We start from the raw sequence: 27046 nt of genomic DNA on the forward strand, positions 1-27046 counted from the left end.
GCCAAACCCTTAGGGATGGTAAGAGAAATAGGGAAAACAAACAAACAAACAAATTCATCCATGTGAAAGGCATCGTATAGGGTGTGGCTGTAAGAAACAAGCCTGAAATACTGGCCTTTAGGATTATGATAGATGCTTCACCAGTGTGCCTTTGATATGACCACTTAATTTCTTTAGGTCAAGCTATTTCTTTTTTGGCTGTTCATCTCCTCAATTCGTCAAAAAGATTCTCCTCAGTTTCTAGAGATCAGCCTGATTGACGTGGCAAGTCACAACAACTGAAAACTCCCATCTTGACCACACCATCGCTATTATCACAATAACGGAGAAAAGAGTTACGAGTGTGATTTGAAAAGGGGAGAGTCACAAAGTGTTCCCAGTGTGCTCTACGAAGTCTGCGATCATTGCTTCTAATCAGTTCTTACGGGGCTCACCTCGGGACAGTGTAAAATCACAATGAAGATACAACTAGAGGAAAATAATTAATCTCATGTGCCGTTTTGCCACGTATGAAACACGATATCACAGCAGATCACGAATAGCATCTCACGGTAAAGATTCCCATTAGTGTTAGTGAACGCTGCGCCCATATTCTGAGCAGAACTCCTCATTTAGCCTGGCCTCTGTCTCAGCGACTCCTTTTGTCATTGGACAGGGAAATAAAGAAGGTAGCCGTCAAGGTTCACTCTTTGCCTTTTAGACTTGAGAAGAAAATGATCCACAGGGATATTTTTGATCTACAATGAAATGTAATACTCTGTTCGGGAGATGACATAAGTCTCATGGTCTTGGAGGGGAGGTGGGGACCGAGGGGACCCTGCATATTTTTTGCTTGTTTCCTCTCTCATCAACTGGAAACGTGACAGTGTTAGCAGCAACCCTTCTATCCAGTGTATAAAAAACCCAGCACTTAGGCATTTTTGAGTGATAATTCAATAGGATTAAATTACCCTCACGTGACAGCTCAACTTTACTAATGAGGTACATTTCAGTAAACTGTTGACAGAACTGTCTGGAAGGTTTCTTTAATTTACCAACATGTAAGAACATGGGAAAAGCATTAGTCGACTAGATGAAGATGAAGACATAGTGAGGTCTAGGGGTATTTTACATTAATATCTGACAACCTGAAAGGGGTTTTGTCACCTGCTCTATTTAGCCCAAGGCAGGCACAAAATAACTGGTACCTGTTAGCGTGAATGACTTACCAAAGCAATGAAAGAAATCATCTTAAAGAGGACTGAGTGGAAAATATGTCAGAGAAATTTCTTCTTCCAGTTAACAGGAAGAGCGTTCCTTGCAAAGTAGGGGATGGTTGCAATAAAGTTGAAAGAATGTTTCAAATCTTTTCAGATAGTAGCACCAACACTTTCATTTTTCAAATTCTTTGAGTTTAGCCTTTCAGATGAAAGCATCTGTCTGTGTATATTTCTAGCCAGGTATGGATTGGGAATAATGTAAGGTTATTCATGTCCAACTAAGTAATTTATTCCAAGCTAAGGAAAAGAAGAAAATGTAGGAAACACGGAAGAATAAGAATGAGACAAAGAAATCTGCCCATCGAGGCATCAAATGCTCATAGAAAAGCTTTTCTAGCTCAGATTACACTGGCCCTTAAGAAAAGGGCCAGGTAATCATGTGCAACCTGTGAAAAATATTCAGAAACTATTGTGTCTCTAGAGTTGGGCAAGGAATATGGCAGAAGAGAAAAAAGCAGATTTAAATTTTAGCTACGTGGGCGCCTGAGTGGCTCAGTCGGTTGGACGACTGCCTTCAGCTCAGGTCATGATCCTGGAGTCCCAGGATCGAGTCCTGCATCGGGCTCCCAGCTCCATGGGGAGTCTGCTTCTCTCTCTGACCTTCTCCTCGCTCATGCTCTCTCTCACTGTCTCTCTCTCAAATAAATAAATAAAATCTCAAAAAAAAAAAAAAAAATTAGCTACGTGCTTGAACATGGTAACCAGTAGGGGGCACTATAGAACCCAAAATGGATATTTGGGTTCCAAGATCTACTGATTTGAATAGTTATTCAAGGGTTAATAACCATACCACCAAATCTTAATTTGCAGATGTGTTCTCAGGAGAAGGTGTACAAAGAAGAACTAGGTACAAAGATGGAAATACCATCTGACTACATCTATTGGTCAGAAGTCACTCTAAACTATTGAGCAAAAAAAATTAAGCCAGTAATGACACCTTGAACTTTCAAGTATCACACCTATTAGAGAAAATTGTGAGATTAGCTAATCCGAGTCATCAGCCAGCCCAGAAAGCATTCCTATTTTGCTTCGAAAGCAGAATAAATTGTGTAGCATTTCCTTGTAGCAAGTTATGTATCTCCTTTCACCTTGATAACACTATTGTTCTAATGATTTAGCATTTCCAGAATACACAGTGAGATGTTAGAGGTCCCTGGCAGACAGGCTAGGAGAGAGACGATGGATGGAAAGATTTAAAGACAAGAAACCGAAGTTTTACAGTTTTAGCTGTGCCAGCTTGTGAGGTAGCAAAGGTAAGGAAATCAGTGTTATTGTCAACACATACATAAAGTTTCAAGCCGGACCTTTGGGTAAGAGAGAAATTCTGCCAACAGAAAACCTCCTGGAGGCCTGAAAACACTGGTAAGCTGTTTGTCAGACAGAAGGGAAATATCCCAGAAGGGATAATGCACCAACAGGGTCAGACTTCTTTTGCTGGTCTCAGATACTATCTCTGACTCTCAGCATTATTTTCAGTATCAATAATGACCGTAGTGACAATAATTACTAACATTTGCCCCAGGCTCTGTTATTCACAAGGACTTTTCATCTCTTCATTTGTTCCAGTGAGGCAAGTAGGGTCAGGCTTTTTATTTGTTTGTTTTTCCTTTTGTTTTTTATTTACTTATTAGAGAGAGGGGAGGGAGGGGCGGTGGGGTAGGGAGAGTGGGACATCAAGCAGACTCCCCACTGACTGTGGAGCCTGATGCAGATTTCAATCTTATTACCCTGAGACCACGACCTGAGCTGAAATCAAGAGTCAGATGATTGACCCACTGAGCTACCCAGGACCCCAGGTCAGTTTTTTTTTTTTTTAATATTTTATTCATTTATTTGACAGAGAGAGACAGGCAGAGAGGCAGGCAGAGAGAGAGAGGAGGAAGCAGGCCCCCTGCTGAGCAGAGAGCCTGACGCGGAACTCGATCCCAGGACCCTGAGATCATGACCTGAGCCGAAGGCAGAGGCTTAACCCACTGAGCCACCCAGGCGCCCCCCAGGTCAGTTTTTTTATGTAACACTTGACAGATGAAGAAATTGACTTCAGTGATTATCCACTTGGAGTTAAAAATCTGCCAAGTGAGACAGAAACTCAGGTCCTCTGATTCCAAATCTAAGTACTTTTTTCAGTGTGCTAAACTGTACCAAAATATCAATGGTGAACCATCCAAAGGGAAAGTTACAGGCTCTGATAACAGTTGATACAACCCAAATGGGAATCAAATATCCTGGAGCAGTCCTCATAGAGAATTCTAGAGAAGGGATTGCAGCCCTGTACACCGAGGCAACTTGATCCTATCTGTCTTTTCTTCTTCCCCAACTACGTAAAAAATGGAGAAGGGAGTGATTGCCAATGTAACAAAGGCCATTCTTTTTGAGTTCTTCCATTTTACAAAATAATACACAATTAAAATAAAGACAAACTAGCAACAGAGAAAGAAAATAATGTAGAATTCATACCTATTAAATATTTTAGTAGAAGGTTTTAGTTGAAATATTAATTTAAACAACAGTATTTTCTCACCCAACAATGTTTACATAGTAGTCACTAAATCTTGGGCCATATCTACTTATTAATATGGTTCTAAAAAGTTTTAGGTTCAGAGGGCTGTCCTGGCTGTTACTCTGACCAAGTAAAACTCAAATAATAGCTTAATGTAAATTGTTTTAAAGTTAAAAGTGAACAACCAAATTTCATGCAGCATCAACTCAGCTCTCTAATCAATTATTTTGGAAAGTTTCAATAGCATTCAGAGCTGATCATAGCTGACATTTTTTGACTGCTTACTACGAGCTAGAAAGAAGCACTTACAAGCATTATTTAATTTCATCCCCCCATATATGATCAGTCCTGTTATTAGCTACACAGAGAAGGTGCAAAAAAGCAGACTGAGGGCCTAGGGACATTGCCCATACTGCACAGCTCTGAATCAGCCGAGCCACCGCTTGAATCCACGTCTGATTATTCCAGAGACCAGACCCATCACCATGCTGGCTTGACTGTGTTTTGGCCAGGTCGTGCTTCTCAATTAACTTTCTAGTGTTTTGTCCTATTACTAATTCTGCTTATCTAACCCAAAGATAGCTTCGTTTGGAAAGATGGAAGGAAGTTCAATCACCTGGGAGCAAAACAGAATATCTGGTGAATTAAAAAGTCTACTTTCTTATCAGTGGGGAAGTTTGGTGCCAAGATGTGTAAACAGCAGAGCCAGGGATAACACCAGAAGCAGTCCTCTTCAAATAAATTAATACTCTAGATATAATTGAATTTGCATATCAAGATACATTGCAAATATTTTAATATTGTTTATAACAGGAAAAAAAAAAGTCAGAGGGAACCAAAGGAATAAATAATTTCTGACACACACAATAAAGTATATACAACCAATAAAAGAAATTAAATAGATTCATATGTACTGATATGGATCAATACTAAAATGTACTGTTAAGTAAAAAATCAAGGTGTTGACTAATAATGTCCTATATGTTACCAAATTTTTTTTAAGATTTTATTTATTTATTTGACAGAGAGAGAGAGATAGAGATATCACAAGCAGGCAGAGGCAGGCAGAGAGAGGGGGGAAGCAGACTCCCTGCCGAGCAGAGTGCCCGAAGCAGGGCTTGATCCCAGGACTTTGAGACCATTACCTGAGCCAAAGGCAGAGGTCTAACCCACTGAGCCACCCAGGTGCCCCCTAAATATTTTTTAAAAGAGAGATGTACAAACTGACACAAAATACAATATCACTAGAAGGATCTATGAGATTCTGACATTAATTTTGTGCCTGGAGGGGATAACTGATTCAGAGAAGAGAGAAAGCCTACTTTTGCTGTATAATTATTTGTATTAGTCCAATTACTTTCTATCATTTGCATGAATTACTTAAAAGTATTTTAACATTAATAAAAAATCAATGCTCATTGATCTGAACAACGATGAGCACATATGGGCTACATTCATCCAGAAGCACTGGACTTGAAAACAGACAAAAATTTTTAAATTTGGCTCTGTCGTAAACTACGAGGGCAAAGTTCCTTTGTACAAGGTCCTTCATTTTTTAGCCACAGTTTCATTTATGAGAAACTGATATAACAGTATCCACGCTATATCTAAGGTTCGAGAGGATCAGGTGAGAGAATACACAGGACAGCATGCTCCAGAGTATAAAAACGTCACTATTATTGTTGCTGCCATTGTGGTTACATGCTGGTGAGGCTGGATCTGGTCCCCAGTAAGAAGCTATACAGGCAGAAAGGTGAGACCTGCCATAGGTAGTTTGACTTGTCCATCACGATCATCCAAAGACTTGTCAATTACCTGCTTCCCTTCCTAGCGTATTCCTGTTGTTTAGCAAATAGATGTCAAAGTATTTGTGGTTTCCCTTTTAGACAGGAGAAAATATTTGTTCAGAGAAATACCTGAATGACACTTCGGAGTAGGAACAAACCTAAGAGGGACCTTGGTGAGATGGAGAGAAATAATAGTTTTGCTCCTCTGACGAAGGAGGAAAGAGGGAGGAATGGAGGCTGAGGCCAACCAAAGGTTGGGGGATCGGCAATGCGACACCACCTCCCGGCGTGTCACCGAAACCACAGAATGACCAAGAGGAGCAGAGTCTGGGGGAAGCCAGTAAAAAGGCTAAGTACAACATTCCCAGGTTCCCTCCAGATAACAGAGACAGAGAGAATTTAAGAAATGTCCAGAGGGAGAAGCACAAGGAAGTAAAACCCCCAGACCTCTCATGGATTGAGAACCCAGGTTCATCTTAGAAGACAAAGGGGCGGGGGCCCCAGCCGACTTCGGGGTGACATGCTATTTCCCCAAATAGGTACTTAGCCAGTGAAGTTCAATACACCCTAATGTTAGACTGAGTTTGCAGACCACAGCTCTGGGAGAGCGAGCCCAGAGGACTGATCATCCGCAATCAGCAGCAGTCTTCCTAGGTGAAGTGCAAATTGCTTTCCCTGGTGCTTGACCCTTCCAAACCATAATGATAATTGCTGCTGTGCTGCGAGCTGGGCTTATGAACAACTCAGGGGTTAGTGCCCTCCCCTCAGGAAGGCTACCAAGTTGCAGGCACGGCACACATCTGATTGGGACAAATTGCTAGTTTACCTGTTAATCAGCGCACAGTAGTAGGCATTTTGTAATATCACCAAAGCGGGAAACACCACCCCTCTCACCTCAATAAAATAAAAAATAAATACATGAAATAAAATAAAATAACATTGACTGCTTCTATGTATTTCTGGTCAGAAATGAAATAGGCTCAATTTTAATCACATGAGCAGTAAATCAAATATAAAATTTAAAACAATGAAGTACAAAGAGCCTTCTCAAAGTCACTTAGCATTGATAAATTAGTAATGTATTATTAAATTATTCATATCTTTTTTTTCTTTGGACTATAATGATATACTGTACACAGCGCTGATAATTTACTTAGGCTGAGTCCATTCATTTAATTATGCTGCTAAACTTGGTAGGCCAATTGGTCATCATGAGAGTTTCCAGGCAGGCTAATCACAAATATATAGAACATGTCCCTTATTGTCCCCAGCGGCTAAGTGCTAAAATGCTATTTAGTGCTCAGAAGGTTAATGTCCTGCTTATGTAAATTGTCCAATTTAACATTCAGCAGCAGTATCATAAATTCTGGCTCCAGGATTTCATTAAACGTATGTTCAAACTAGTTGACCTTAAAGGTTAACAAGCACAAGTTAAACAGGACAATTATTTAACTCACTTCTTATCAAGAGACTGAAGCGTACTCGCCATTTAATAGCTCTGCATACTTCACAATTAGAATTCTTATAAGGTCTCTGATAAAACTGCAGGTCATGAATTTTCATAAGGATGTCAGATAATAACTATTTATCTGCACTTGTTTTTCTTTCTTATAAACTTAAACTTTGATCTTAACATTCAATTAGAAATGATTCCACAGAGAAGGACTAGGTGACTAGAGCAGCTAGTGTTCGCTTTCATTCCCGTGTGCTCGAGGATTTGAAACATTGTATCTGCAATTGTCATTCACGGAAATGAATGGAAAAGTCCCGAGACTCACGGCGAGACGCAGAGCTCAAATGAAGCATTTGGCCCAACACTGAGTTATAATATTGCCTCCTGTTTGGGAACACGAGACCAAACATTATTCTTTTCTTAAAAGACCCTCAAATGCCTCTTAATCTACTGGAGAAATTGCATTGTCCTTTGCATTTGTAGCAGGATGGATTTTAATATGATAGAACAGAAAGTGAGTTCATTCGAGACATCCTTTTCTTTGAGTCTTGTTTTCTCTCCTTGCTCTCCTTGGCCATTTTGAATGAAATAGGAGCAAAACTCTGGGATGCTGCCACCTCCAGCCATGGGTTGACATTCCCATGCACGTGTCTCTGTGGCGGGATCAGGCGATGGCTTTGGGGACACCTTATGTTGGTGAGCACACCCCCGTATTCTCAACAGCCGACAGCCACTCTGCACCAGGAGAGGCACAGGAAAGCTTCTCCTTGCAGGTTCCGCTGTTTCCACAGCATACTCTTTGGTAGGTAAAGCAGCAGATAAAAGCACATGGGATTTTTATTAATAAATCACAGGCTGAATTTCTGTTAGGAACTGAAATGGAGCAAAATATGTCAAACTTGCCTATGGGTACATTTCCTGGGGGGCATAAAAATAGTTTTTTTTTTAATTTGGTAATGTTCATAAAAATATGAGTAAATGTAATGATAGGAAAGGGTCTGGTGGGTAAGTAGAGAGATATTAAAAAATGCCCAAGGCTTGGCCCCGTTCTTCTCTGCACTTCTTATTCCCAGAGGTTACTTATTGTGAAGAGCTATTTAAAGAAATAATATAAGGAAGAAATATTTTCCAGCATGAAAAAACGTGACAGTGTTTTATACCCTCTTGTGTTGCTCTTCATCTAAACTTCATCTTCTGAATATTGGCTTCAAATCCTGCCTGAAAGGGGACATAAATAAAGTGAAATGGCTAATGGACTAAAAACACTTATGATCAGGTTTTCATAACTAACATTATTGATAGCTTCTTTCGCACATGCACTCACACATAGCGCAATATCTATTCCTAAAGTAAGATTTAGAGCCCTATTTGCAATAAAAAAGGCTAGCACATGCAAATAAAGAATGCGAAAGTGAGGCCAGCAGATGGCATTCCCCCAGAGAGGGAGAGGAGGGCCTCCTCCCAAAGCAGACCCGACCTAGGGGAGCCGAACACTTCCCCAGATTTCAGATGTGCCTGGACTCTTCTGCATCCCGGAATGGTCTTCAGGGCCAGAGAGTGGTCTAGTCTTTAATTTGGAAACAACCACCCTTTTCTACTTAATGGCCTTAGTATTTGAACTTGATCAGGTAAATAGGTGTTTGTGTATGCACTTTAAAACAGTAACAAGAAAAAAAAAACAGTAACAGGAGTGTCGTGCAGGAAATGTAACATGCAAATGAGGAAGCAGGCAAGATGGGAGTTATTGATTCTGGTGCTTCCCATGTCCATCTTAAGGTAGTCTTTCTGGGTTTCTTCTTCCTTTAAGTTCTCCATTTCAGCAAAAAAGAGTTGATGACCAACTTTTCCAATGCCTAGAAATTCACTTTGTATTTAAAAAAAGGTCTTATCGATAACTCTCTATTTAAAACTATTTTTGCTGTAGTTACAATGAGAAGGTGCTAACAAAGGAGAAAGCGTTTTATCTGCTTCTTGCTATTTAGATACAGTTTGAGGGTATAATTTTTTTTTCTATTTTAGTTTGTATTATTCCTATGTCAACAGGAAAAAAAATTTCCTCAAAATCTGGACTTCATTATTCTATTAAAAATGAACTCTAGATTACATAGTAAACTATAAATTATGGCTTTATTAAATTAAATCCATTGGAAAGAGTATTTGATTTAAGGGACTGATATAGTTACTCATGTGTACAGTTTCTATTACAGTAGAGTCCCCTCCTTCAATTATATTGAAAATATGAAAGCAGCAGCATCTTGGTATACTGTCCCCTTTGGGGGACCTGTGTATTCATGTTGAAGTTTGTCTAATATTAGGTACAGCATTGGGAATAGAGTCAATGTAACTCTATTGTAACATTGTATGGTGACAGAGGGTGGCCACACTTATGGGGAGGGCAGCATAATGTATAGAGTTGTTGAATTAGTATGTTGCACGTTGTAACATTTTGTGTCAATTACACTTTCATATACACACACATATATGTATATGTATATATATATATATATACACATAAATAAATAGAAATATCTATATTTGAGGGACAGCTAGATGGCTCAGTCTGTTAAGCATCTGCCTTCAGCTCAGGATATGATCCCAGAGTTCTGGGATCGAGTCCCATATCTGGCTCCTTGTTTGGTGGGGAGTCTGCTTCTCTCTCTGTCTGCTGCTCCCCCTGCTTGTGCTCTCTCTCACTCTGACAAATAAATACAATTAAAAAAAAATAAGTAAATATATATGTTTGAATTAATCATCTCTGTACTCTAAAGAATAGAGAATTCAAAGTTCATGCACTCTCCCAAAGTGAATTCAAAGTTAGATAGCGATCAAGACCAAAACATTTCTCTCTTCTTTCAGAATCTTATGGTCGCCCAAAGTATTATTACTGAGGAAAAAAAAATGTTTTATACAGGGAATTGCAACAGGGACTTCAAGCAAGATAGCATCATGTTCACCTACAAGTACTTAGTTTTGTCCTTTCTTTTGTCCCCATATGAGTGTGATAGAGAACAAAGAAAGACATGTAAAAGGGGTGCACTATGACCTCAGACCTTTCAGAAATGGTGGAGTCATTACCCAGAGCTCTGCTCAGGCCTCCCTGCTGGTATGAGACACAAGTACAGATGTCATCAACGATGTCCACGAGGAAGCTGGGAACGGTCACGCTAGTGGGGCCCTGCTCCTGCACCCCCTCCTTCCATCTGCTTTCCCCTCCCACTCGAAGAAAAGACCGGCAGTCCAAATCACAATCCAACATGCTACAGGCTAGCATCGATCCACCCAGCGTCCATTAGAGGAGAGACAGGTCAAAGGTATGCCAAGTCCTGCAAGATCTATGCTTGTGAGCCCCAGCTGACATCGGGAATGGCAGCCACCTGTAAAGAAAGATGGGAGCCGTGCCGGCCGAAGGGAGGAGGAGGTTGTTGTGAGTTGACTTGTCTCTCCCAGACACGTATGTTGAAATCTTCATCTCCGGTACCTGTGAATGTGATCTTACTTGGAGACAGGGTCTTTGCATGTGTAATCACGTTAAGATGAGGACACACTAGATTAGAGTGGCCCCTAACTCCAATAACTGGTGTCCTTGTAAAGATGGATAGATTCTGGGTCACACAGAGACCATCACATAAGACTCAGGCAGAGGCTGGAGTGATGTATCTACAAGCCAAAGTTTGCTGGCACCTGCTAGAAGCTAGAGGAGAGCCAAGGACCATGTGTCCCCCTCAGAACATCAGAAGGAACAAACCCTACTGACACCTTGATTTTAGAAACTTCATGTCTCCACTATGATGAAAGAATAAATTCCTTGATTGGAAGAGTGAGTGTGAATTTTGAAGGCAGAGAGTCAAAGTCCATCAGTTTATAAGCTATGACCTTTGGGAAGGAAATTTACCCATTCATTCCACAAATATACATTGACCACCCACTCTATGCTAGATACTGGCATTACAAGTCAGACATAGGTTAGGATTAGGGTTAGACATGGAAATTTCTTGAGTTTCATTGTCCTTCTTCAAAGCTCAGTTTCTTTCTCTGTAAATTTGGGGCTAATTATAACGCCTAATTCATGGGGCAAATTATAAGGAATGGGTGAGATACAATACATGTGAAGGAATGGGAAATCCCAAGAATATTAGCTATTATTTCCACTGGATTGGAAATTTCTAAATAGTAGTAACAGTTTGCAACATACCTTGTATACCTGCATCTTGCACAATGCTTAGCATATAGTAGATACTTAACAAATATTTATTGTGCAATTATGAACAGCAATACAGATCAAATTCATCACATCCTAGCCTGTTCTTCTTCATTTGATTGGTATAGTACTTTGAATATTAACCATACAATGGGAGAGTGTATCACAGGCATCTTTGTACTCCTCTGCCCTTTACCTGACATGATCCTTGGAACATAGAAAGTACTTTTTGTATTTGTCTGAGTAAAAAGTCTGTCAGTTAATAACCATTCCAAATAGAAAACTTACAGTAGGAAGAACAGCATTTGACATGTCTGCTTCAACCCTTCCAGAACCACATCCATCCCATTGGCCAGCTGCCAACACTGAAGATTTTAAATTTGTAGACTCTGTTCTGCCCACATTTTGAAATCATTCTGACCTTGCTCGCTAGTCTATAAGAGGCTGGGTGAACATTAGAAAAGATTTCCATGAAAAAGGGATTTTTCCAGGAACATTTGGACAATGAGTAGAAGTTACAAGGCAAGGGAGAATATACAAAGGGCTAGAAATGCGTGATGAGATAGCCTAAATTTAAAACTAATAGAAATCCAGCATGCCTGAAGCATAATAAGGGAGAGGAAGAGGAGCCCCAGAGGAGGACGAGAGGCAGGCAGGAGCTAAAGCCAAGACTTTCAACGGCCGCACTATTGACATTTGGGGCCAGATAATTCTTTGTTGTGGGGATCTGTCCTGTGTCTTGCAGGGTGTTTCACAGCATTATCACTAGAAGCCAATAATGTTCCTCAGTGTAACAACTTAAAATGTTTCCAGGTACTGCCTAAAGGCCCCTTATAATCCCCGGGACTGAGAATCAGTTGGCCACCAGGACATTACAGGGCCTTAGAGCCCACATAAGCAATAGAAGAGATCACTATGATTGACTTGCCTTTTGGAAAGAAAAAATTACTCTGCTTAGTGTATGTAGGGAGACCAACTGGGAGGGCATTACAAGAAGTCCACAGGAGGGAGGAAAGTTTTGACCAAGATTGTGGCAGTAGAACCGAAGGAACCTGATAGATTCAAGAGTCATTAGGAAGTAGAATGCGAGTAGTATTCATGGAATATGCATTTTTTTAATGACCATCTCACAATTTTATTTGACCCTGTTCAAGGCCTAGGGAAGAACCAACAGATCAGAGCTTCCTGTTATCCATCTGATTTCAACTGGTTACAGCCTTTTTCAGATTCAGGAGACTTCTTTGCCTATGACTTATCACTTATCACTATAATTTCTAACTCTACACTATTTTTTATCAAAGTTCACCTTATACATGGCTGTGATCTGAAGGACACTGTTTAATTTCCTCTTGAAGGGAAACTTGAGGAACACATGCTCTTTATGATGATCTCTTTGTTTGTCCTGGAAGCAGGATTACTAGAAGCTTGCCAGAGTAGTTTCTGTCCTTACATTGATCTCCATTATACAAGGAAAACTCGGGAAGAATCTCAGGTTTAAAGGAAAAAATATAATTGTTAAGTCTACCATGGTTTGAGCATCTGCTGAAGACCACGGAGTAATCTTCTAGCTATCTTGCAGAAAAATCAACAGTCGTCAGAATATATTTATTACCCCATTTGGTAGATTTTATTAACAATCTCATTATGCCCACCCTCACACAGTACAAGCCTTTTTCCAGCAGTAAAAGAAGGAACAAAAGGTCATAGCTTTCCTGCAACTTCTATATACTAATTAGAAAGAGCCTTTACAAGGTAAGGCTGAACATAATTGGGTTATTACTGAATCCCACTACAAAATTTAAAAAATATACAAAAATTTTATTCTTGTTGATTTTCCTGTGAATGAGACACAGATCATCAATGGATATTTAAAGGGTAGTGAGCATATTACTGATGGATTTTCCATTTGTGAGATTCCAGTTCCAGGGATCCCATTAATAATCCTCATATTAAAGAACCTATTGGACAGGTGGCCATTTGGGACCTACTCCTGATCAAAAGCAATTCTAAATATCTACTTTAACAATTGTAAACCTTATTCAATGGCAAGTTCAAGATATAATATGGATGTTCAGAGGAGAACTCTTTCCTTTAGAAAGTCATCAAAGTGTCGTTAAAGCCAGCAGTGTGCCATGAACAAGTTAATAAGACCCCTTCAAAAAAGTCTGTATGCAAATGCAGATAATAACAAAACCAGTGGAACAGTTCAAGTTAGAGCTATATGTAAATGTTTGGATTAAGACATCTGGTCTCAGGTCACTGAAAGAACCATTTGCTTCAGGGAGATACTGGAGGTGAAGCTATCTACTAACTTTTATTGCAAATCTTAACATTCTTCATCAATTTATGTTTTTTCTCCTGTGCAATGACAAGGCCCTACTTCAATGAGTTTGGCAAAGTGAAAGCCCAATGTGGTCTAGTTTCCTCCTTAAGGAAATTAAATGTCGTGTTTTCCACTTTGATATAAGTAAGTCCATTTGAAATGACAAAATAAAAAAAAAATCTGGGAAGAAAAATTAGAAAAGTAAGTAGGCAATGTGCTTGCTGTAGCTTACTTCAGAAGTATTTGTTATAATAATGACCATTTTTTCATTTCTTGTGATAATGACTATAATGGGGCTTGATCAAATACATGACCATACCTATTTTTTTTTTTTAAGAAAAGTTCTATCAACACCACAACAACTCCTCAAGGTAGTGGAGTACAAGGAACTAGAGAGTTAATGTTTCATTAGAGACTGAAAAGGGCAACCTTGCTAGCCATGGGGAAGCAACAGAGTGCAGAAGGAAGAACACAGAGCTGGGAATCATTCTAGCACCTGAGTGCTGGACAGCTCCTCCTTCTGTATGGCCTTGGGAGTGTCTCAACCAACCTGAGTCTCTTATTGAAGGCCTTGTCAAGCATTAAAATTCTATGATTAAAAAGAAATAGAATCCCAAGATTACCTGTCTTTTTTTTTTTTTAACCCTCTATGACTTCATATGGCCATGAGAGGTAACAGGAAAATAAACTCCTTTGCCAGAATGAACCATTTGTCTATTGGTCGATTTACTCCTTAATCTCTTTTGCAATTTGGGGGCTCCCTCGCCTGACTCACTACATATAGTGGTCATTTTCTGTCCAGATCCAGGATCGTTCTGAAAATAGAAATGTTTTTCTCACACAACGAGGCATCAAGAATTCAGACCAAGATTGGTCGGTTAGACAAATCTCTCCACTGTCTAAACACCAAGCTTCCTGTTAGTATCCATCTGTGAAGCAGATATTCAGAAAACAGAATCCCAGTTTTCTTAGACGAAGAAGACTGCGGGGGGAATGGTGCACTGGGCCATAGGCTGAGCCCGTGTTTTGACCCCAGCAAGTATTAACCAATACCCATAAATTCAATAAGAAATAAATCACTGAAAAATCTGTAGGGTAACAACATTGGTGCTCAGTGCTTAGCATCCCCAGGCATTGAAGGGAAAAAAGGTTTCAGTGCTGGTGGTACTGCAGTGAAATGGTGGAAAATCTCATGACAAAAATCCTCATGTCATAATGTTTAGTAGAGAAGTAGTACTCACAGCTATGAGCCACATTATATTTAAATATAAATAAATGTATTTTTTTTCTTTCTTTAAGGTTTTATTTATTTAAGAGAGAGAGAGAGAGCATGAACCTGGGCAGGGATGAAGAGGGGAGGGGAGAAGCAGACTCCCCACTGAGCAGGGAGCCTGAGCAGAGCTCAGATCCAGGACCCAGAGATCATGATGACTTTATCTTGTTGTGCCAAAGAATTTAATGCTTTAGCTAAGCACAGAAAAAGAGATGGATGTTATTGTATTCAAATTCTCTCTTCACGTTGGTGAGCGGGGGAGAGATTTTGCGACACAGTAGGGCTAATCAGAAGCAAGAACCTCAAGATCCCTACCATCAGCCTCAGAGTACTTAACGCTTATCTGAGGATTCATCTACAGTGCTTTATTGTGCAATTAACAAAAATGGGGGGGAGGTGGGCAGCTTCAGAAGAACTGGTTTACAAACATTGTGTCTTTGCAGATGAAACTGAATGTGGTTATCTTTACTGAATCAATGGGATGGTGTTAATGAAATGACAACTACAGAGTCAATAAAAACAGAACACATAAAAGTCTGCATACCGTACAATTCTCTTCATAAGAAATTCTAGAAAAGGCAACACTCTGTGTCAGAAAGTGTATCAGCTGTTGCTAGGGGCTGGTGGTGGGCTGAGGGACACAAGGGAACTTTAGGATAGGAAGATTATTCTATATCCTGAAGATTGTGGTGGTAATACAGGTTTATAAAATTACAAGCATTCAAAACTAGAATGGGTGCATCTAGAATTGGTCACATGTTAGTGTACATAAACAATATCATAAAAAACATAAAAGAGGGAGAGAATGGGCAAGACTTGCCTAGACTTATTCATCTGAGGCGAGACTTTAGTAAGGTTCTAGAAAGAAGGCAAATGGCAGCATTTTTCATACGTGGTAAGAGTACCATAAGAGGATCCCTAAAAGGATCATTACCTGAAATTTTTCTAGTTTACTTCTTGATTGATCAATAGGATTTTTTTTTTTTTGTCTATCCACTCCCCAAAATATATAATGTCTAGTAGAAGAATGCCTTTGTTTGCTTGTTCTTAACTGTATCTTAAACATCTTAAACATATAGAATACCATCTGGCATAAAAAATGTAGCTCAAAGTATTTTATGACTGGATAAAATAAGTTAATATAAAAAAGATAATTTCAGGTCCCAGCTGAACTATGGAGATTCCTTATGATAACTGTGGTTCTCAGTTAACATTTGTCTGAACTCACTATTTCCTGTAAGGTGAGCAAGGAGTGTAATTTTGAGACATTAATTTGTGTGTTGTTCTCTCCTCCCTCCTTCTTTTCCAGCTGTGGCCAGACAACGAGGCTTTTGTATTTATATTGGCCCTGAGACTCCTGCAGGGTCTAAGCAAGATGTTTGAAATTTGTTAATCCTCAAGTCTTTGGAAAATCATGCATTTATTCTAAGATACTGTGTATCCTGGGGTGTTGGCAAAAATAAGAAATACTTCTAAGAATAACAAAGAAGGGAAGAGTTTCTTGGGAACTGGGAGCCAGGGGAGATGGGTTACTCCCAGGCTGTAGCACAGGAAGCCCATACCATGTGGAAAACAGTCACTGTCATACCATCAGACCAACTTTCCCAGTCGGCATCATCCTTCTTCGACAGTCATGGGATTTCATACTTACACAGTGAGCTCAGATCTGCAAAAGACTGGGCTTGGGGATGCATCTGACGTTTGCTCACCTTCCATGACTGACGATCAGTTGAACGCCATCATTATTCACCTCCTTGTTCCCCTCAGTTGTCACGTCTGGATCATCCCCTTTCACCCAGACACTTGTCCTGCGCTTCTTGGAAGATCCCTTTACTGACTCATTTCCTCTACTCCCTGTCCTTTCAAACCCTTTTACTCTGCACTAGATCAACCAGAAGCAGCCACCAGCAAACTCTGTACGTCTTTAACCTCTTCTCTGAGGAATCTTTCCACATCCTTGTTTACCTGGAACTTGGCTGACCTTGGAAGTTTCTCAGGAATGCCGGTTTTCTTTTTTCATCTGTACCTGAAGTAGCCCAAGAGCTCTTCATGTTCCTCTTTGCCACTCTTGCTTCTCCTCTTTTAAAAACAAATCTTCCGGAAATGCCTGCTCCCTCCTCATCTAATGATGTCACCCCCACCCCCAATCTCAGCGCCATATTCTCTAGGCGTATTGGCACCCGCTACCCAACCATGAATGCCCATCATTGGTTATTTCTGCTTCCACATCAAACTGTGGCTCTCACTCTCACTGTGCATCTGAATCAACTGGGGGGGGTGTGTTTGTAAAAAATACCAGTGCTGAAACCCCATCCCCAGAGATTTGGATTTTCTTATTCTGGAATAGAACTTGACTCTTAGTAGGAAGAAGATCTTCTATCTCAACCCACTCTTATCCACCCCAAAAGTGATCTAAATCCACTGGCCAAAGAGACGGAAAGCAAATTTAACTCCAGACCTGAGCTTTTTTTTTTTTTTTTAAAGATTTTATTTATTTATTTGACAGAAAGAGAGAGATCACAAGTAGGCAGAGCAGCAGGCGGGGGGTCGGGGGGAAGCAGGCTCCCTACTGAGCAGAGAGCCCGATGCAGGACTTGATCCCAGGACCCCAAGATCATGACCTGAGCCGAAGGCAGAGGCTTAACCCAGGCGCCCCTAGACCTGAGCTTTTAATGAAATCATGAGGGTTGCCAAAAAGGAGCTAGAACTTTCGATGGTGTTTATTTGGGGACATCTAGGAGAACCTAAAGTCATTCATTTATTAACTTAATAAGTAGTTACTAAGCATCTAAAAAAACAGCTAAGCAATTATTTTTAAGTGTTCCATACCAGGAGTCATTTCTCTGCACATATGGTCTGCCATCTAGCTGGAAACTGGACTCTTTATTTGCCAACGCCCTCTGCCAGGGCTTTTTTCCCAGTCATTCCACTGACCTCTTGACAAATCCCCTCAAAATCACCTCCTTGAAAATATCTAATAGACACATTCCTGACCACACTTAGCTTCACCTCACAACAGTATCTAACAAAGATGATGCTTGCTTCCTTTTTGAAATACTTTCCTCTCTTGCTTTCCTAATTTCCTAATTCTGTTGACTTTCTGGCTACTCCCTCCTTACCTCTAAATACCAGAGTTCCTTGCCAACTGGAAAAGGCCTCCTTTTTCTCTTCTTCCTGGAAAACCTCATTCATTCCTGAGCAGTAAAAATCACTAAGATGTTGCTGTCATATTTTATAACCCAAATCTCAAGCCCTGGCCTCTCTCTTGAGACGCAGTTACTTAGTCAACATTTTTACCTAGACGTCAAGATCTTAACCCTGACAAGGCCAAATAGAAACGATCTTTCCCGCAAAGCTGGTCTTCCCCAGCCTTCCCCATATCAGCAAATGGCATTATCATCCACCTAGCTGTTGAGTAAAAAAATCTAGGCATAATATTTTATTCCTTAACTTCATGGGTTCATCCAGCCCATCAAAAGCTGTATGCTTGCACATCTAAAATATATTCTTAATATGTCATTTAAGTTTATTTCCACCCTATTCTAAGCCACCGTGATCTCTCACATAAAATTTAGAGTAATCTCCTAACTGGTCTGAGCATTTATACTCGAACCCTGACAGTTTCCAACAGAACTAAAATGGTCATTGAGAAATGAGCTCAGATCCTATTATTGCAGTGTCAGAATGGTACCATGATGGGGGACCTGGGTGGCTCCATTGGTTAAACATCTGCCTTTGGCTCAGGTCATGATCTCAGGATCGCAGGATTGAGCCCCATATGGGGCTCCCCACTCAGTGGGAAGTCTTCTTGTCTCTCTGCTTCTGCCCTTCCCCCTGCTCATGATCTCTCTCTCTCTCAAATGAGTAATAAAATCTTTCTTTAAAAAAATTGTATCATGACTCTTCACTTCTCTTGGGATAAAGTTGAATGTTTGCCTGACCTACATGGATGTGCTTAATCTGGCCCCTTCTTACTCCTGTTACTTCAGCATGTGCCCCACCTCTTCTGCTCACTATGCTCAACTCCGGCTGGCTTCTGTTTCTCGAAGGAGCTTGCTGCCTTCCTTAGAAAATACTTCTCCCAGATTGTCACAAGGCCATCTCAATGACACCATTCAGATCTCAGCTCTGATTTATCCCATCTCACTTTAGGCATCCTCTTATTCCAAACCGTTCTCTATTACATTACCATGTTTTATTATCTTCCTGACACTTATCACTAGCTACAGCTATTTATTTTATTTTTCATTTGATTATTACTTATGTTTCCTTCACATAGAAGGTAAGCATCACAAGAACAAGGGTCTTGTCCATCTCATTAGGAATCCCTAGTGCCGAACGTACAACATGGCACATCATAAGGGCTCCTTAAAAATTTGATGAATAAAATGACATGTCGAGGAAGCCTTAACCCTGGGACTTTACCTTTGCACAAATAGTCACTTCTCTTGGATGATGTGGCTCTTCAACTTTGGAAGGATGAAAGAAAAAGGCCCAGCTCTTAAAGCCTCTTTCAGCTGTGTCACTGGTCTACTAGGGACACCTAGGCGAGGTTCAACTGTCATAATGAGAAAGAACTTCCTTGTATACAATCAGGACACAGTTTCTTAGCAGAAATGAGAATGTAAAAGTCTGGAAGAATCAAAGCGGCCCACTTTTCTCTTGTGTTTGCTTGATCATTCAGAAATGCTGGGCAAATCTTGTCACTGTTGATGAATACTGCCTAGGAGACTGTTAACTTCCATAGCGAGGTGAATTTTTAATGGAAAGGTTTTATGCAAGGTGAAATATGTCTCCTTGATACATGATAGTCCCTGTCTCACTAATGCAGGCTCTGAGACCAGGAATTCAAGAGTAATTTGTTCAAATGAAATAAACCGTATTATGCCTACCAGTACTCACATGTTCTGTTGTTTAATGCCAACCAGATGATGTAATTTGTCCCTTTCTTGTTTACAGCGATGTTTCTAAAGAGGCAATCAAACATGGCCTCAGTCTGGTTAGGAATAACGAGGCTACTGCCTGGGTCTTAATTATATCATAAGCCGAAGTTCAGGGCTAGAGGAAGTGAAGATAAAGAGGCGAGCTGTCGTCTTTTTAAGGATGTTCCTAAGGATTCAAAAACATGTCTCCTTAAAAATGAAGACTGTGAGATTCAGAAGCAGCTGTACGAACAAAAGGATAGAATACTTGAACTTTGGAGGTGGTTTCACATTTCCTTAAGAGAACAAAATTCCCTGGTCTGTGAGAAAATGGAGTTCTAGTTACTTGCTCTCTAATGGATTTCAAAAGTCTTAAGACTCACATGACAGATTATTACTAGTAATTTCTTCTGTCCTAAGGGTCAATATCCAGAGGAGACACAGAATGCCATACCTTCACAGGCATCTAAAATCTGCAAGTACTCGTTTCCCACAAAGGAAGGTTGCCCACTTAGCTGTGTTCATAACCTGTCAACTCACAAAAATTTATGCTCATCTTTATATTCTCTCTGTTCTGTTACTACTTGAAAATAATAGCAGAGTTCAGAAAAAAAAGCATTATACTATTAGCACTTGTTTTATATTCTTAATGCTATTAGATATCTTTGCATTTTAATCTTGAATTATGGATTTCCAATCAAGGGGGAATACTTTGGGAAAACAAAGTCTACTTGGAAATTTTTCCACAATAGCCCAGAAAGTAGACTGAAAAGATTTTTTAAGTTTATTTAATCCAACCCCCTCATCTTTAAGCCTGAGAATACTGAAATACCTTTACCTTGTTAAAGGTAAAACAAGCTGACAAAAGTCACATAGTGTATGGAGTGCAAAGATTTTTGGAAGCAAGGAACAGAAAACCTGACTTATTATAAGCTGACCAAAATGATGACCTAAGTTATGTTACTAATAGTAATAGGAAGGACAGATATAGAATGGCAGTACTAGTTTTCTAAGTCTGTCATGACAAAATACCACAAATTGGGGGGCTTAGACAACATACATTTATTTTCTCTCTCTTCTGGAGGCTACAAGGTTGGTTTCTCCTGAGGCTTCTCTCTTTGGCTTATAGATGACCACCTTCTCATGTGTCCTCACATGGCCTTCTCTCCGTGTACACGCCTCCCTGGTGTCTCTTCCTCTTCTTTTAAAAACACCATTGCTCTTGGATTGAGACCCACCCATACGATCTCATTTAACTTAAATTATCTCTTGTACGCCCCTATCTCCAAACAGGGTCACATTGCAGTAGGGCTTCAACCTAAGAACTTTGGGGAACACAATTCAGTCCACACTGTGGGCTTTTTGCCTCTGGTGATTTAGTAGCTCAATAACATTATTCAAGGTTAAGAAACTGCCAACTTGTTTTCCAAGTGGTTGATCATTTTACATTCTCCTAAGCAGCGTATGAGATTTCAAGTCGCTCCACATTTTCACCAGTATTTGGTATGGTCAGTCTTCTTAATGTTCGTCACTCTGAAAGATATGTGTTCATTGGGGCTTTAATTTACATTTCTTTAGTGGCTCATGATGCTGAACACCTCATGTGTTCATTTGTTATTGGTGTATCTTCTTTGATGAAGTGTTAGTTTAAATCTTTTCCCATTTTAAAAACTTCTTATTTTTAAGATGGAGCTTTGAGAGTTCTTTTTATATTCTGGGCACAACCCTTTACCAGACATAAGCTTTTAAAATATTTTCTCCAAGTGTGTGGCTTGCCACATCCTTCCTTCCTTCCTTCCTTCCTTCCTTTCTTTCTTCTCTTTTTCTTTTCTTTCAAATTGACGTTATTTTTAGAGCAGTTTTGGGTTCACAGCAAACTTGAGGAGAATGTACAGAGAGTACTCCCTTTCCCACACATGCATAGCCTCCTCTATTATCAATTCGCTGGCAACAGAAGGCTACATTTGTTACAACTGATGAACTACATGGACACATCAAAATTACCCAAAGGCCATAGTTCACATTACAGCTCTTCATTTTTGATGTTATACAGTGTATGGATTTGGGTAAATACATAATGACCTGTACCCATCTTTATGACATCAGACAGAGTATTCACACTGCCTTAAAAATCTCCCATGCTCTATTCATCTCTCTCCACCATGCCCATTCCCCAACTCCTGGAGACCACTGTCTTCCTAGTTTTGTCTTTTCCAGAATATCATGAAGTTATGTAGCTTTTTCACAATGGTTTGCTCGTCTGCTTTCTGATGGAAACTTTGCGGTTGTAATGTTTGTCTATTTCACTTTGATTCCATTTTGTATATGATGTGAGGTGTGAATTGTTTTCAAAACTCACCCTCACTGATTTTTAAAGTTGGATGAGTTGTTTCTACAATCCTGATAAGTCAGGTATTTTTTCTCTTTTCCTGCATTGTGTTTCAATATTTAATTCTGGACTTCATTTTAGTGTAAGATATGAGCTTCTTTATTTTCTCCGCAAATTGTTAAAACACTAATATTCTGCTGTCTCAGTCCCCCAGGGCTCCATGCTCAGTGGGGAGTCTGCTTGAGATTCTCTCCCTCTGTCTTCCCCCACTCCCTCACTCTCAAATAAATAAATAAATCTTAAAAAAATAAAGAATTATTTTATCTAGACATCAGTCTCTGTCTCTCCTCTCCCAAAGTTAATTCCAATACAATTTTGAAATTGGCATAAATAAATAACTTCAGAATACTTGATCTTTCTTTTAGGAGTATGGTATATCATTTCAGCTTTTAAAAGTTTTCCTTTATATCTCTCATTAAAGTGACAGGTCACTAAATGCTGGTGATTTCTTTTCCTCTGAGACTGCAATAGAATTTAACACCGGTGACAATCAATTCTCTGGGGAAATTTTTCCCAGAGAAGATAAATGTTCTTCTTATAACTTTATCCTGGTCCGCTTTCTTTCTTTCTTTCTTTCTTTCTTTCTTTTTTTTTTTTATTCAAGAGGCCTCAGATTGTTGATTGTTTTATTTTTTTAAAGGATTTCAATTATTTATTTGACAGAGAGAGATCATAAGTAGGCGAGAGGCAGGTAGAGAGAGAGGAAAAAACAGGCTCCCCGCTGAGCAGAGAGCCCGATGCTGGCCTCGATCCCAGGACCCTGGGATCATGACCTGAGCCGAAGGCAGAGGCTTTAACCCAGAGTCACCAAGGCGCCCCTGGTCTCTCTTTCTTATGCTTTCCCAACTGGCAACTCTGATATTATTAAGATATCCTCTTTCTCTTTGCAGTCTCCCTTCATGGATTTTTCTCTATGCAGAGAACCCATGCACTATCACTTAACCAGAATCTCTTTCCAGAGCTCCTGCCTAATCATTTTTGCATTCAGACCTTGCCAGAAAGCAGCAACCTTGCTCTGGGTGCACTGTACAATGACCCTGACCGCTTATCTGTTCCATATCCATTAGTTTAGAGTTCTTCAATGTACTCACATCAGTCAAGCTGCAACAAACCATCCAGAAGAATTTATTGTATTTGTTATCCTCCTATAAATATTGGTGTTTTAACAAGGAATCCTTGTTTTAGTTTCCCTGATTCTTCCAGAATTGAATAATCCTCCAAGGAACTTTTTAATAGTGCTGTAGGCAGGCAGGGACTGTATGTGGGCGCTGACAATATTTTCATCACTTCCCTCACTCTAGCTCTGTATCAGTCGGGACCAATCAGGAGATGGAAACGCCTTAGTAATTTGAACAGGAAAGTTTAAGATAAAGAGTGATTAACTATAACCGAGCATTGCAGTGACAAGGGATGGGCTGGTCAGAAATGAAGAGCATGCGTGCTAGAAGTGCTCTGCTATGAGATTGCATAAGGGGGCTGGCCAGGGAGAGCTGCGGGCCGCTGGGTGCCACTGAGCACAGTGCATTGCAGAAAGCAGAGGCTACCTGTGCTAGAGGAGTTTAGGGCCGGAGAAGCTGTGGCAAGAGTCTCTAGGAAGACACACACTAGAAGCAGGAAGCCGGCTGCTCCTTCTTACAATGTCATTCTAGTGCCCTCTACTGACAAAGCTTAACAACCTGTTGGTAGGCAAAAGGAGATCTTTTAAAGGATCCACCCATTTTTTCACAGAACAGCCAAAAAGGGTGAATGTGACATTGAGAGGTTATAAGCGGACAGCTCTCATGGGTATGTTTATACAAATGCTCGTAGAGGGGCACCTGGGTGGCTCAGTCACTTAAGCATCGGACGGAGTCTTGATTTTGGCTCAAGGCATGAGCTAAGGGTCGTGAGATCCAGCCCTATAACGGGCTTCATGCTGAACATGGAGCCTGCTTAGGATTCTCTCTCTCTCCCTCTCTCTCTCTCTCCCTCTGTCCCTTGTCCCTCCCACTCTTAAAAACAAATGCTCATATAAATGTCTAGGTGACTTTGGTTATTTCCACCATTCCTGGACATTCTATTTGCAAAACTTTCAATTATCTTAGTTCATTGTAAGGACATAGATTTCTTTTTTTCTAATTACGTATTCCAGTGCTTGCCAGAAATTTCCATTGTCTGTTCTCTGCACATACGTGTTAAACGTCAAGGGCAACAGTCTGAGTAGGCAATATAGCTCAGTGGTTGAACAGACCCTGGAGCAGACAGACTACTCAGGTTTGAACATGATTCTGCCACTTGCTGGCTATGACCTTGATCAAGTACTCCATCTCTGGTGTGCCTCAGCTCCCTCATCTTTATGATAGGAACAATAGTACCTACCACACTGGTGAAGATTAAGTGCATTAACACGGGAATCTCCCACTTAACAGTAGCAATCCCTTTCTGAAAATCAGATTTCTGCATGAAAATCTGGAAACTATTTTTTAAAAGGAAAAAAATGAATGAATGATAATCAACCAATTCTACCTTTCCAGCAATTCCTTAAATTACAGCTAAACATAGTAACTGTCTACTTATGAATAAGCTATCATTTTTTTTTTTTTTAAGAGGGAGAAGTGGGTGGAGTGGGGGAGTGACAGAGGGAAAGATAAAGTATCCCAAGCAGAGCCTGAGCCTGGGCTGAATCTCGCCCCTCTGAGGTCATGATCTGAGTCCCTACCAAGAGCCTTACACTTAACAGACTAAGCCACCCAGACTCTCCAAAATAAGCCATCATATTAAGATGTCAAATGCTTAGAATACCACTCCTGATCTTCAATAATATTAACAAATGGTACCTTCTATGCCAGAGAGCCTTCTTGCCACTGTCATCATTTTTCTCTCTAACATTTGTTTCTTCTCTACAGTTTTCTTCAATGCTTTCCCAACTTTGTTTTTGAACTCCGTGTAGAACACTAGGCCAAAACAAAGGTTAAGTAGGAAAGTCAGCAGGGCACAGGTTCAACACTAAGTGGCGAGGGAAGATGGACACTGAGCAGGACTGGGAGAATCCAGGCGCCTGCAATGTCCCAGGGGGCATCCCCAGACATATTTCTTGCACTGACAAGAGCTGCACTTTTCAAAAGCTGGAATTTGAGCTTTACCGATTGTATTTGGAATGTAACTTTTCCCACACTGTTGTTTTGTTTTAAAATACAGAGTTGTGCTCGCTTTGGCAGCACATATACTAAAATGTACTGAGTTTGGCTTACGTAAATATAGCCCCCCAAACAGCAGCTGGAATGTGTGGGATTGAGAAATCCGTACTCTCTTACAGATTTTAGGTTATTAAAAACCAAGAAACATTCTACCAGGAAAACATCAAGCTGAAGGAAAGCCTTTAGAATTCTTCCGGCCTACAGAACAGGATGTATAAAGGTTTGCTGTATTAGGAGTCTGACTTACTAACTTCGTTAATCGCTTATTGTCCTTCCAAGATTATTTTCTGATCTCCTGCTCCGGACCAGCTTTGCCAGCCTCGGGGACGGTGGAAGGACGAACGAGATCTGGTCCTACTTTCAAGGAGTCAACAAGTGAGGGGGAAAACGGTAGGGCCAGATTGCGGTAGCTGCCCGAAGGGTTGCCTCAGGGAGAAGCCGCCCTGCGGGCAGGAGCGCCGCGCGGCCGCCCGAGATCCGCACCCCAGGTCGGCCCCGCGCGGCCGGAGCCCGCTAGGTCCCGGGCAGACCGCGACCCGCTCTCCGCTTCGCGATCGCACGCCAGGAAAGGGTTAATCAGAGGGCGTTTACGTGATCCAGTGCTTGAGAAAGATCGCGTGTGTCGCGTGTGTCGTGACTCTTTGGGACTTCGGTACTTGGGGAGAGAGGATGACACTCCCGTACCCTTCCCGACGCGGCGCCCGCTCTCCCGGCCGCCCGGCTGCAGGGGCGAGTCAGGGACCTCGGAGGAGCTCCCGGAACCCACACCCGGAAAGGCGGCCCGGAAGGGAAGCGACCACAGGGAGACCAGCAAAGGGGACCTCTCCGGCTTGCGGCAGCTGTCCAAGGCCAGGGCGAGCTGGAAGAGGGGTCGTCTGAGAACGGACAGTCACTCCTCTCCCCGCCCCCGGAGCGGACTCCGGTAAAGACTCGCCGGACCCCGCAGACCTCCCGCGGATGCACAGTCAGAGGCTAGATGGCCCCGCCCCGGAACCTTGTGTCGCCGGAACTGAAGGCCGAGGTCCTGTGGTGAGCACCGGGCGCAACGCTTCCGGGCGCTTCCACAGAGGAAACATGGCCGCGGCCGTGGGCGGCCCACGTGTGGGTGCAGGGAAAAAGCTGAAAAATTCGCTGAAGAAGAAGAAGAAGATGAAAATGGTAGCCAGGGCAGTAGCTTCGGAGTTGGAAGATGAGGGCAAAGACGCTGCCGACAGTGGAGGTAACCGACTAGGATTAAGCTTTGGCTGCTGAAAAGAAAAGCCGGATTGGATTCGCGGAATGTAGGGAATGCGACGGACTTCGGGGCTAGTTTCATTTTGGGGGTCATGGAAGGAGCGACTTTGGCCCAGTGAGAATGGCTGGAGGTGGTGGTTAGGGAAGGGGCGCTTTTACTAGGCCTTTTTCACCGTCACTGTTACTGATGAAAAGGGATGAAACTGGTGCTGTTGACAATAGGAAAAAGGTTACAATGATAGAAGGCAGAATGAGGCGGGGTTATTTAAAATGACAAGGGTGGGAAAGGTTTCTTAGGAAACGGGGAGCAAAAGGCCAAAAGAGCTAAGAGGCAGATGGGTGGTGTGTTTGACTTTTCTCGTGTGGTAGGTGCCTGACTCTGGGAGTTAGAGACCTGATGGCAGTAAATGAAAGAGGAGGATGTGGTTAAAGTAGAACAAAAGTATCAACTGATCTCTCAGAGATGCCTGTTAAAGGAAGGGAAGATACTTTGTGATCATAGCTTAAATCATATGAGTCCCTCAGATCATAGG

At 41.1% G+C, this 27046-nt stretch overlaps 1 protein-coding gene and 1 long non-coding RNA gene across 2 annotated transcripts in view; one reads left to right on the plus strand and one right to left on the minus strand.

Moving 5' to 3' along the window:
• Positions 1 to 24673: 24673 nt before the first annotated feature.
• Positions 24674 to 25870, minus strand: LOC116576314. Its single transcript, XR_004280106.1, has 2 exons — positions 25528 to 25870; positions 24674 to 25037 (listed from the first exon to the last, which is right to left on the minus strand). It is a non-coding gene; the product is annotated as an uncharacterized LOC116576314 (long non-coding RNA).
• Positions 25871 to 26078: 208 nt separating this feature from the next.
• The window catches only part of RRP15 (ribosomal RNA processing 15 homolog), a 39346-nt gene continuing 38378 nt past the window's right edge, over positions 26079 to 27046 (plus strand). Inside the window, exon 1 of the mRNA XM_032318417.1 lies at positions 26079 to 26499. Coding sequence (XP_032174308.1) covers positions 26238 to 26499 — 262 coding nt within the window. The 5' untranslated portion in view covers positions 26079 to 26237. The remainder of the gene's footprint in view (positions 26500 to 27046) is intronic.

The sequence above is a fragment of the Mustela erminea genome, chromosome 17 (assembly GCF_009829155.1).
Source record: "Mustela erminea isolate mMusErm1 chromosome 17, mMusErm1.Pri, whole genome shotgun sequence".
Taxonomy (NCBI): domain Eukaryota; kingdom Metazoa; phylum Chordata; class Mammalia; order Carnivora; family Mustelidae; genus Mustela; species Mustela erminea.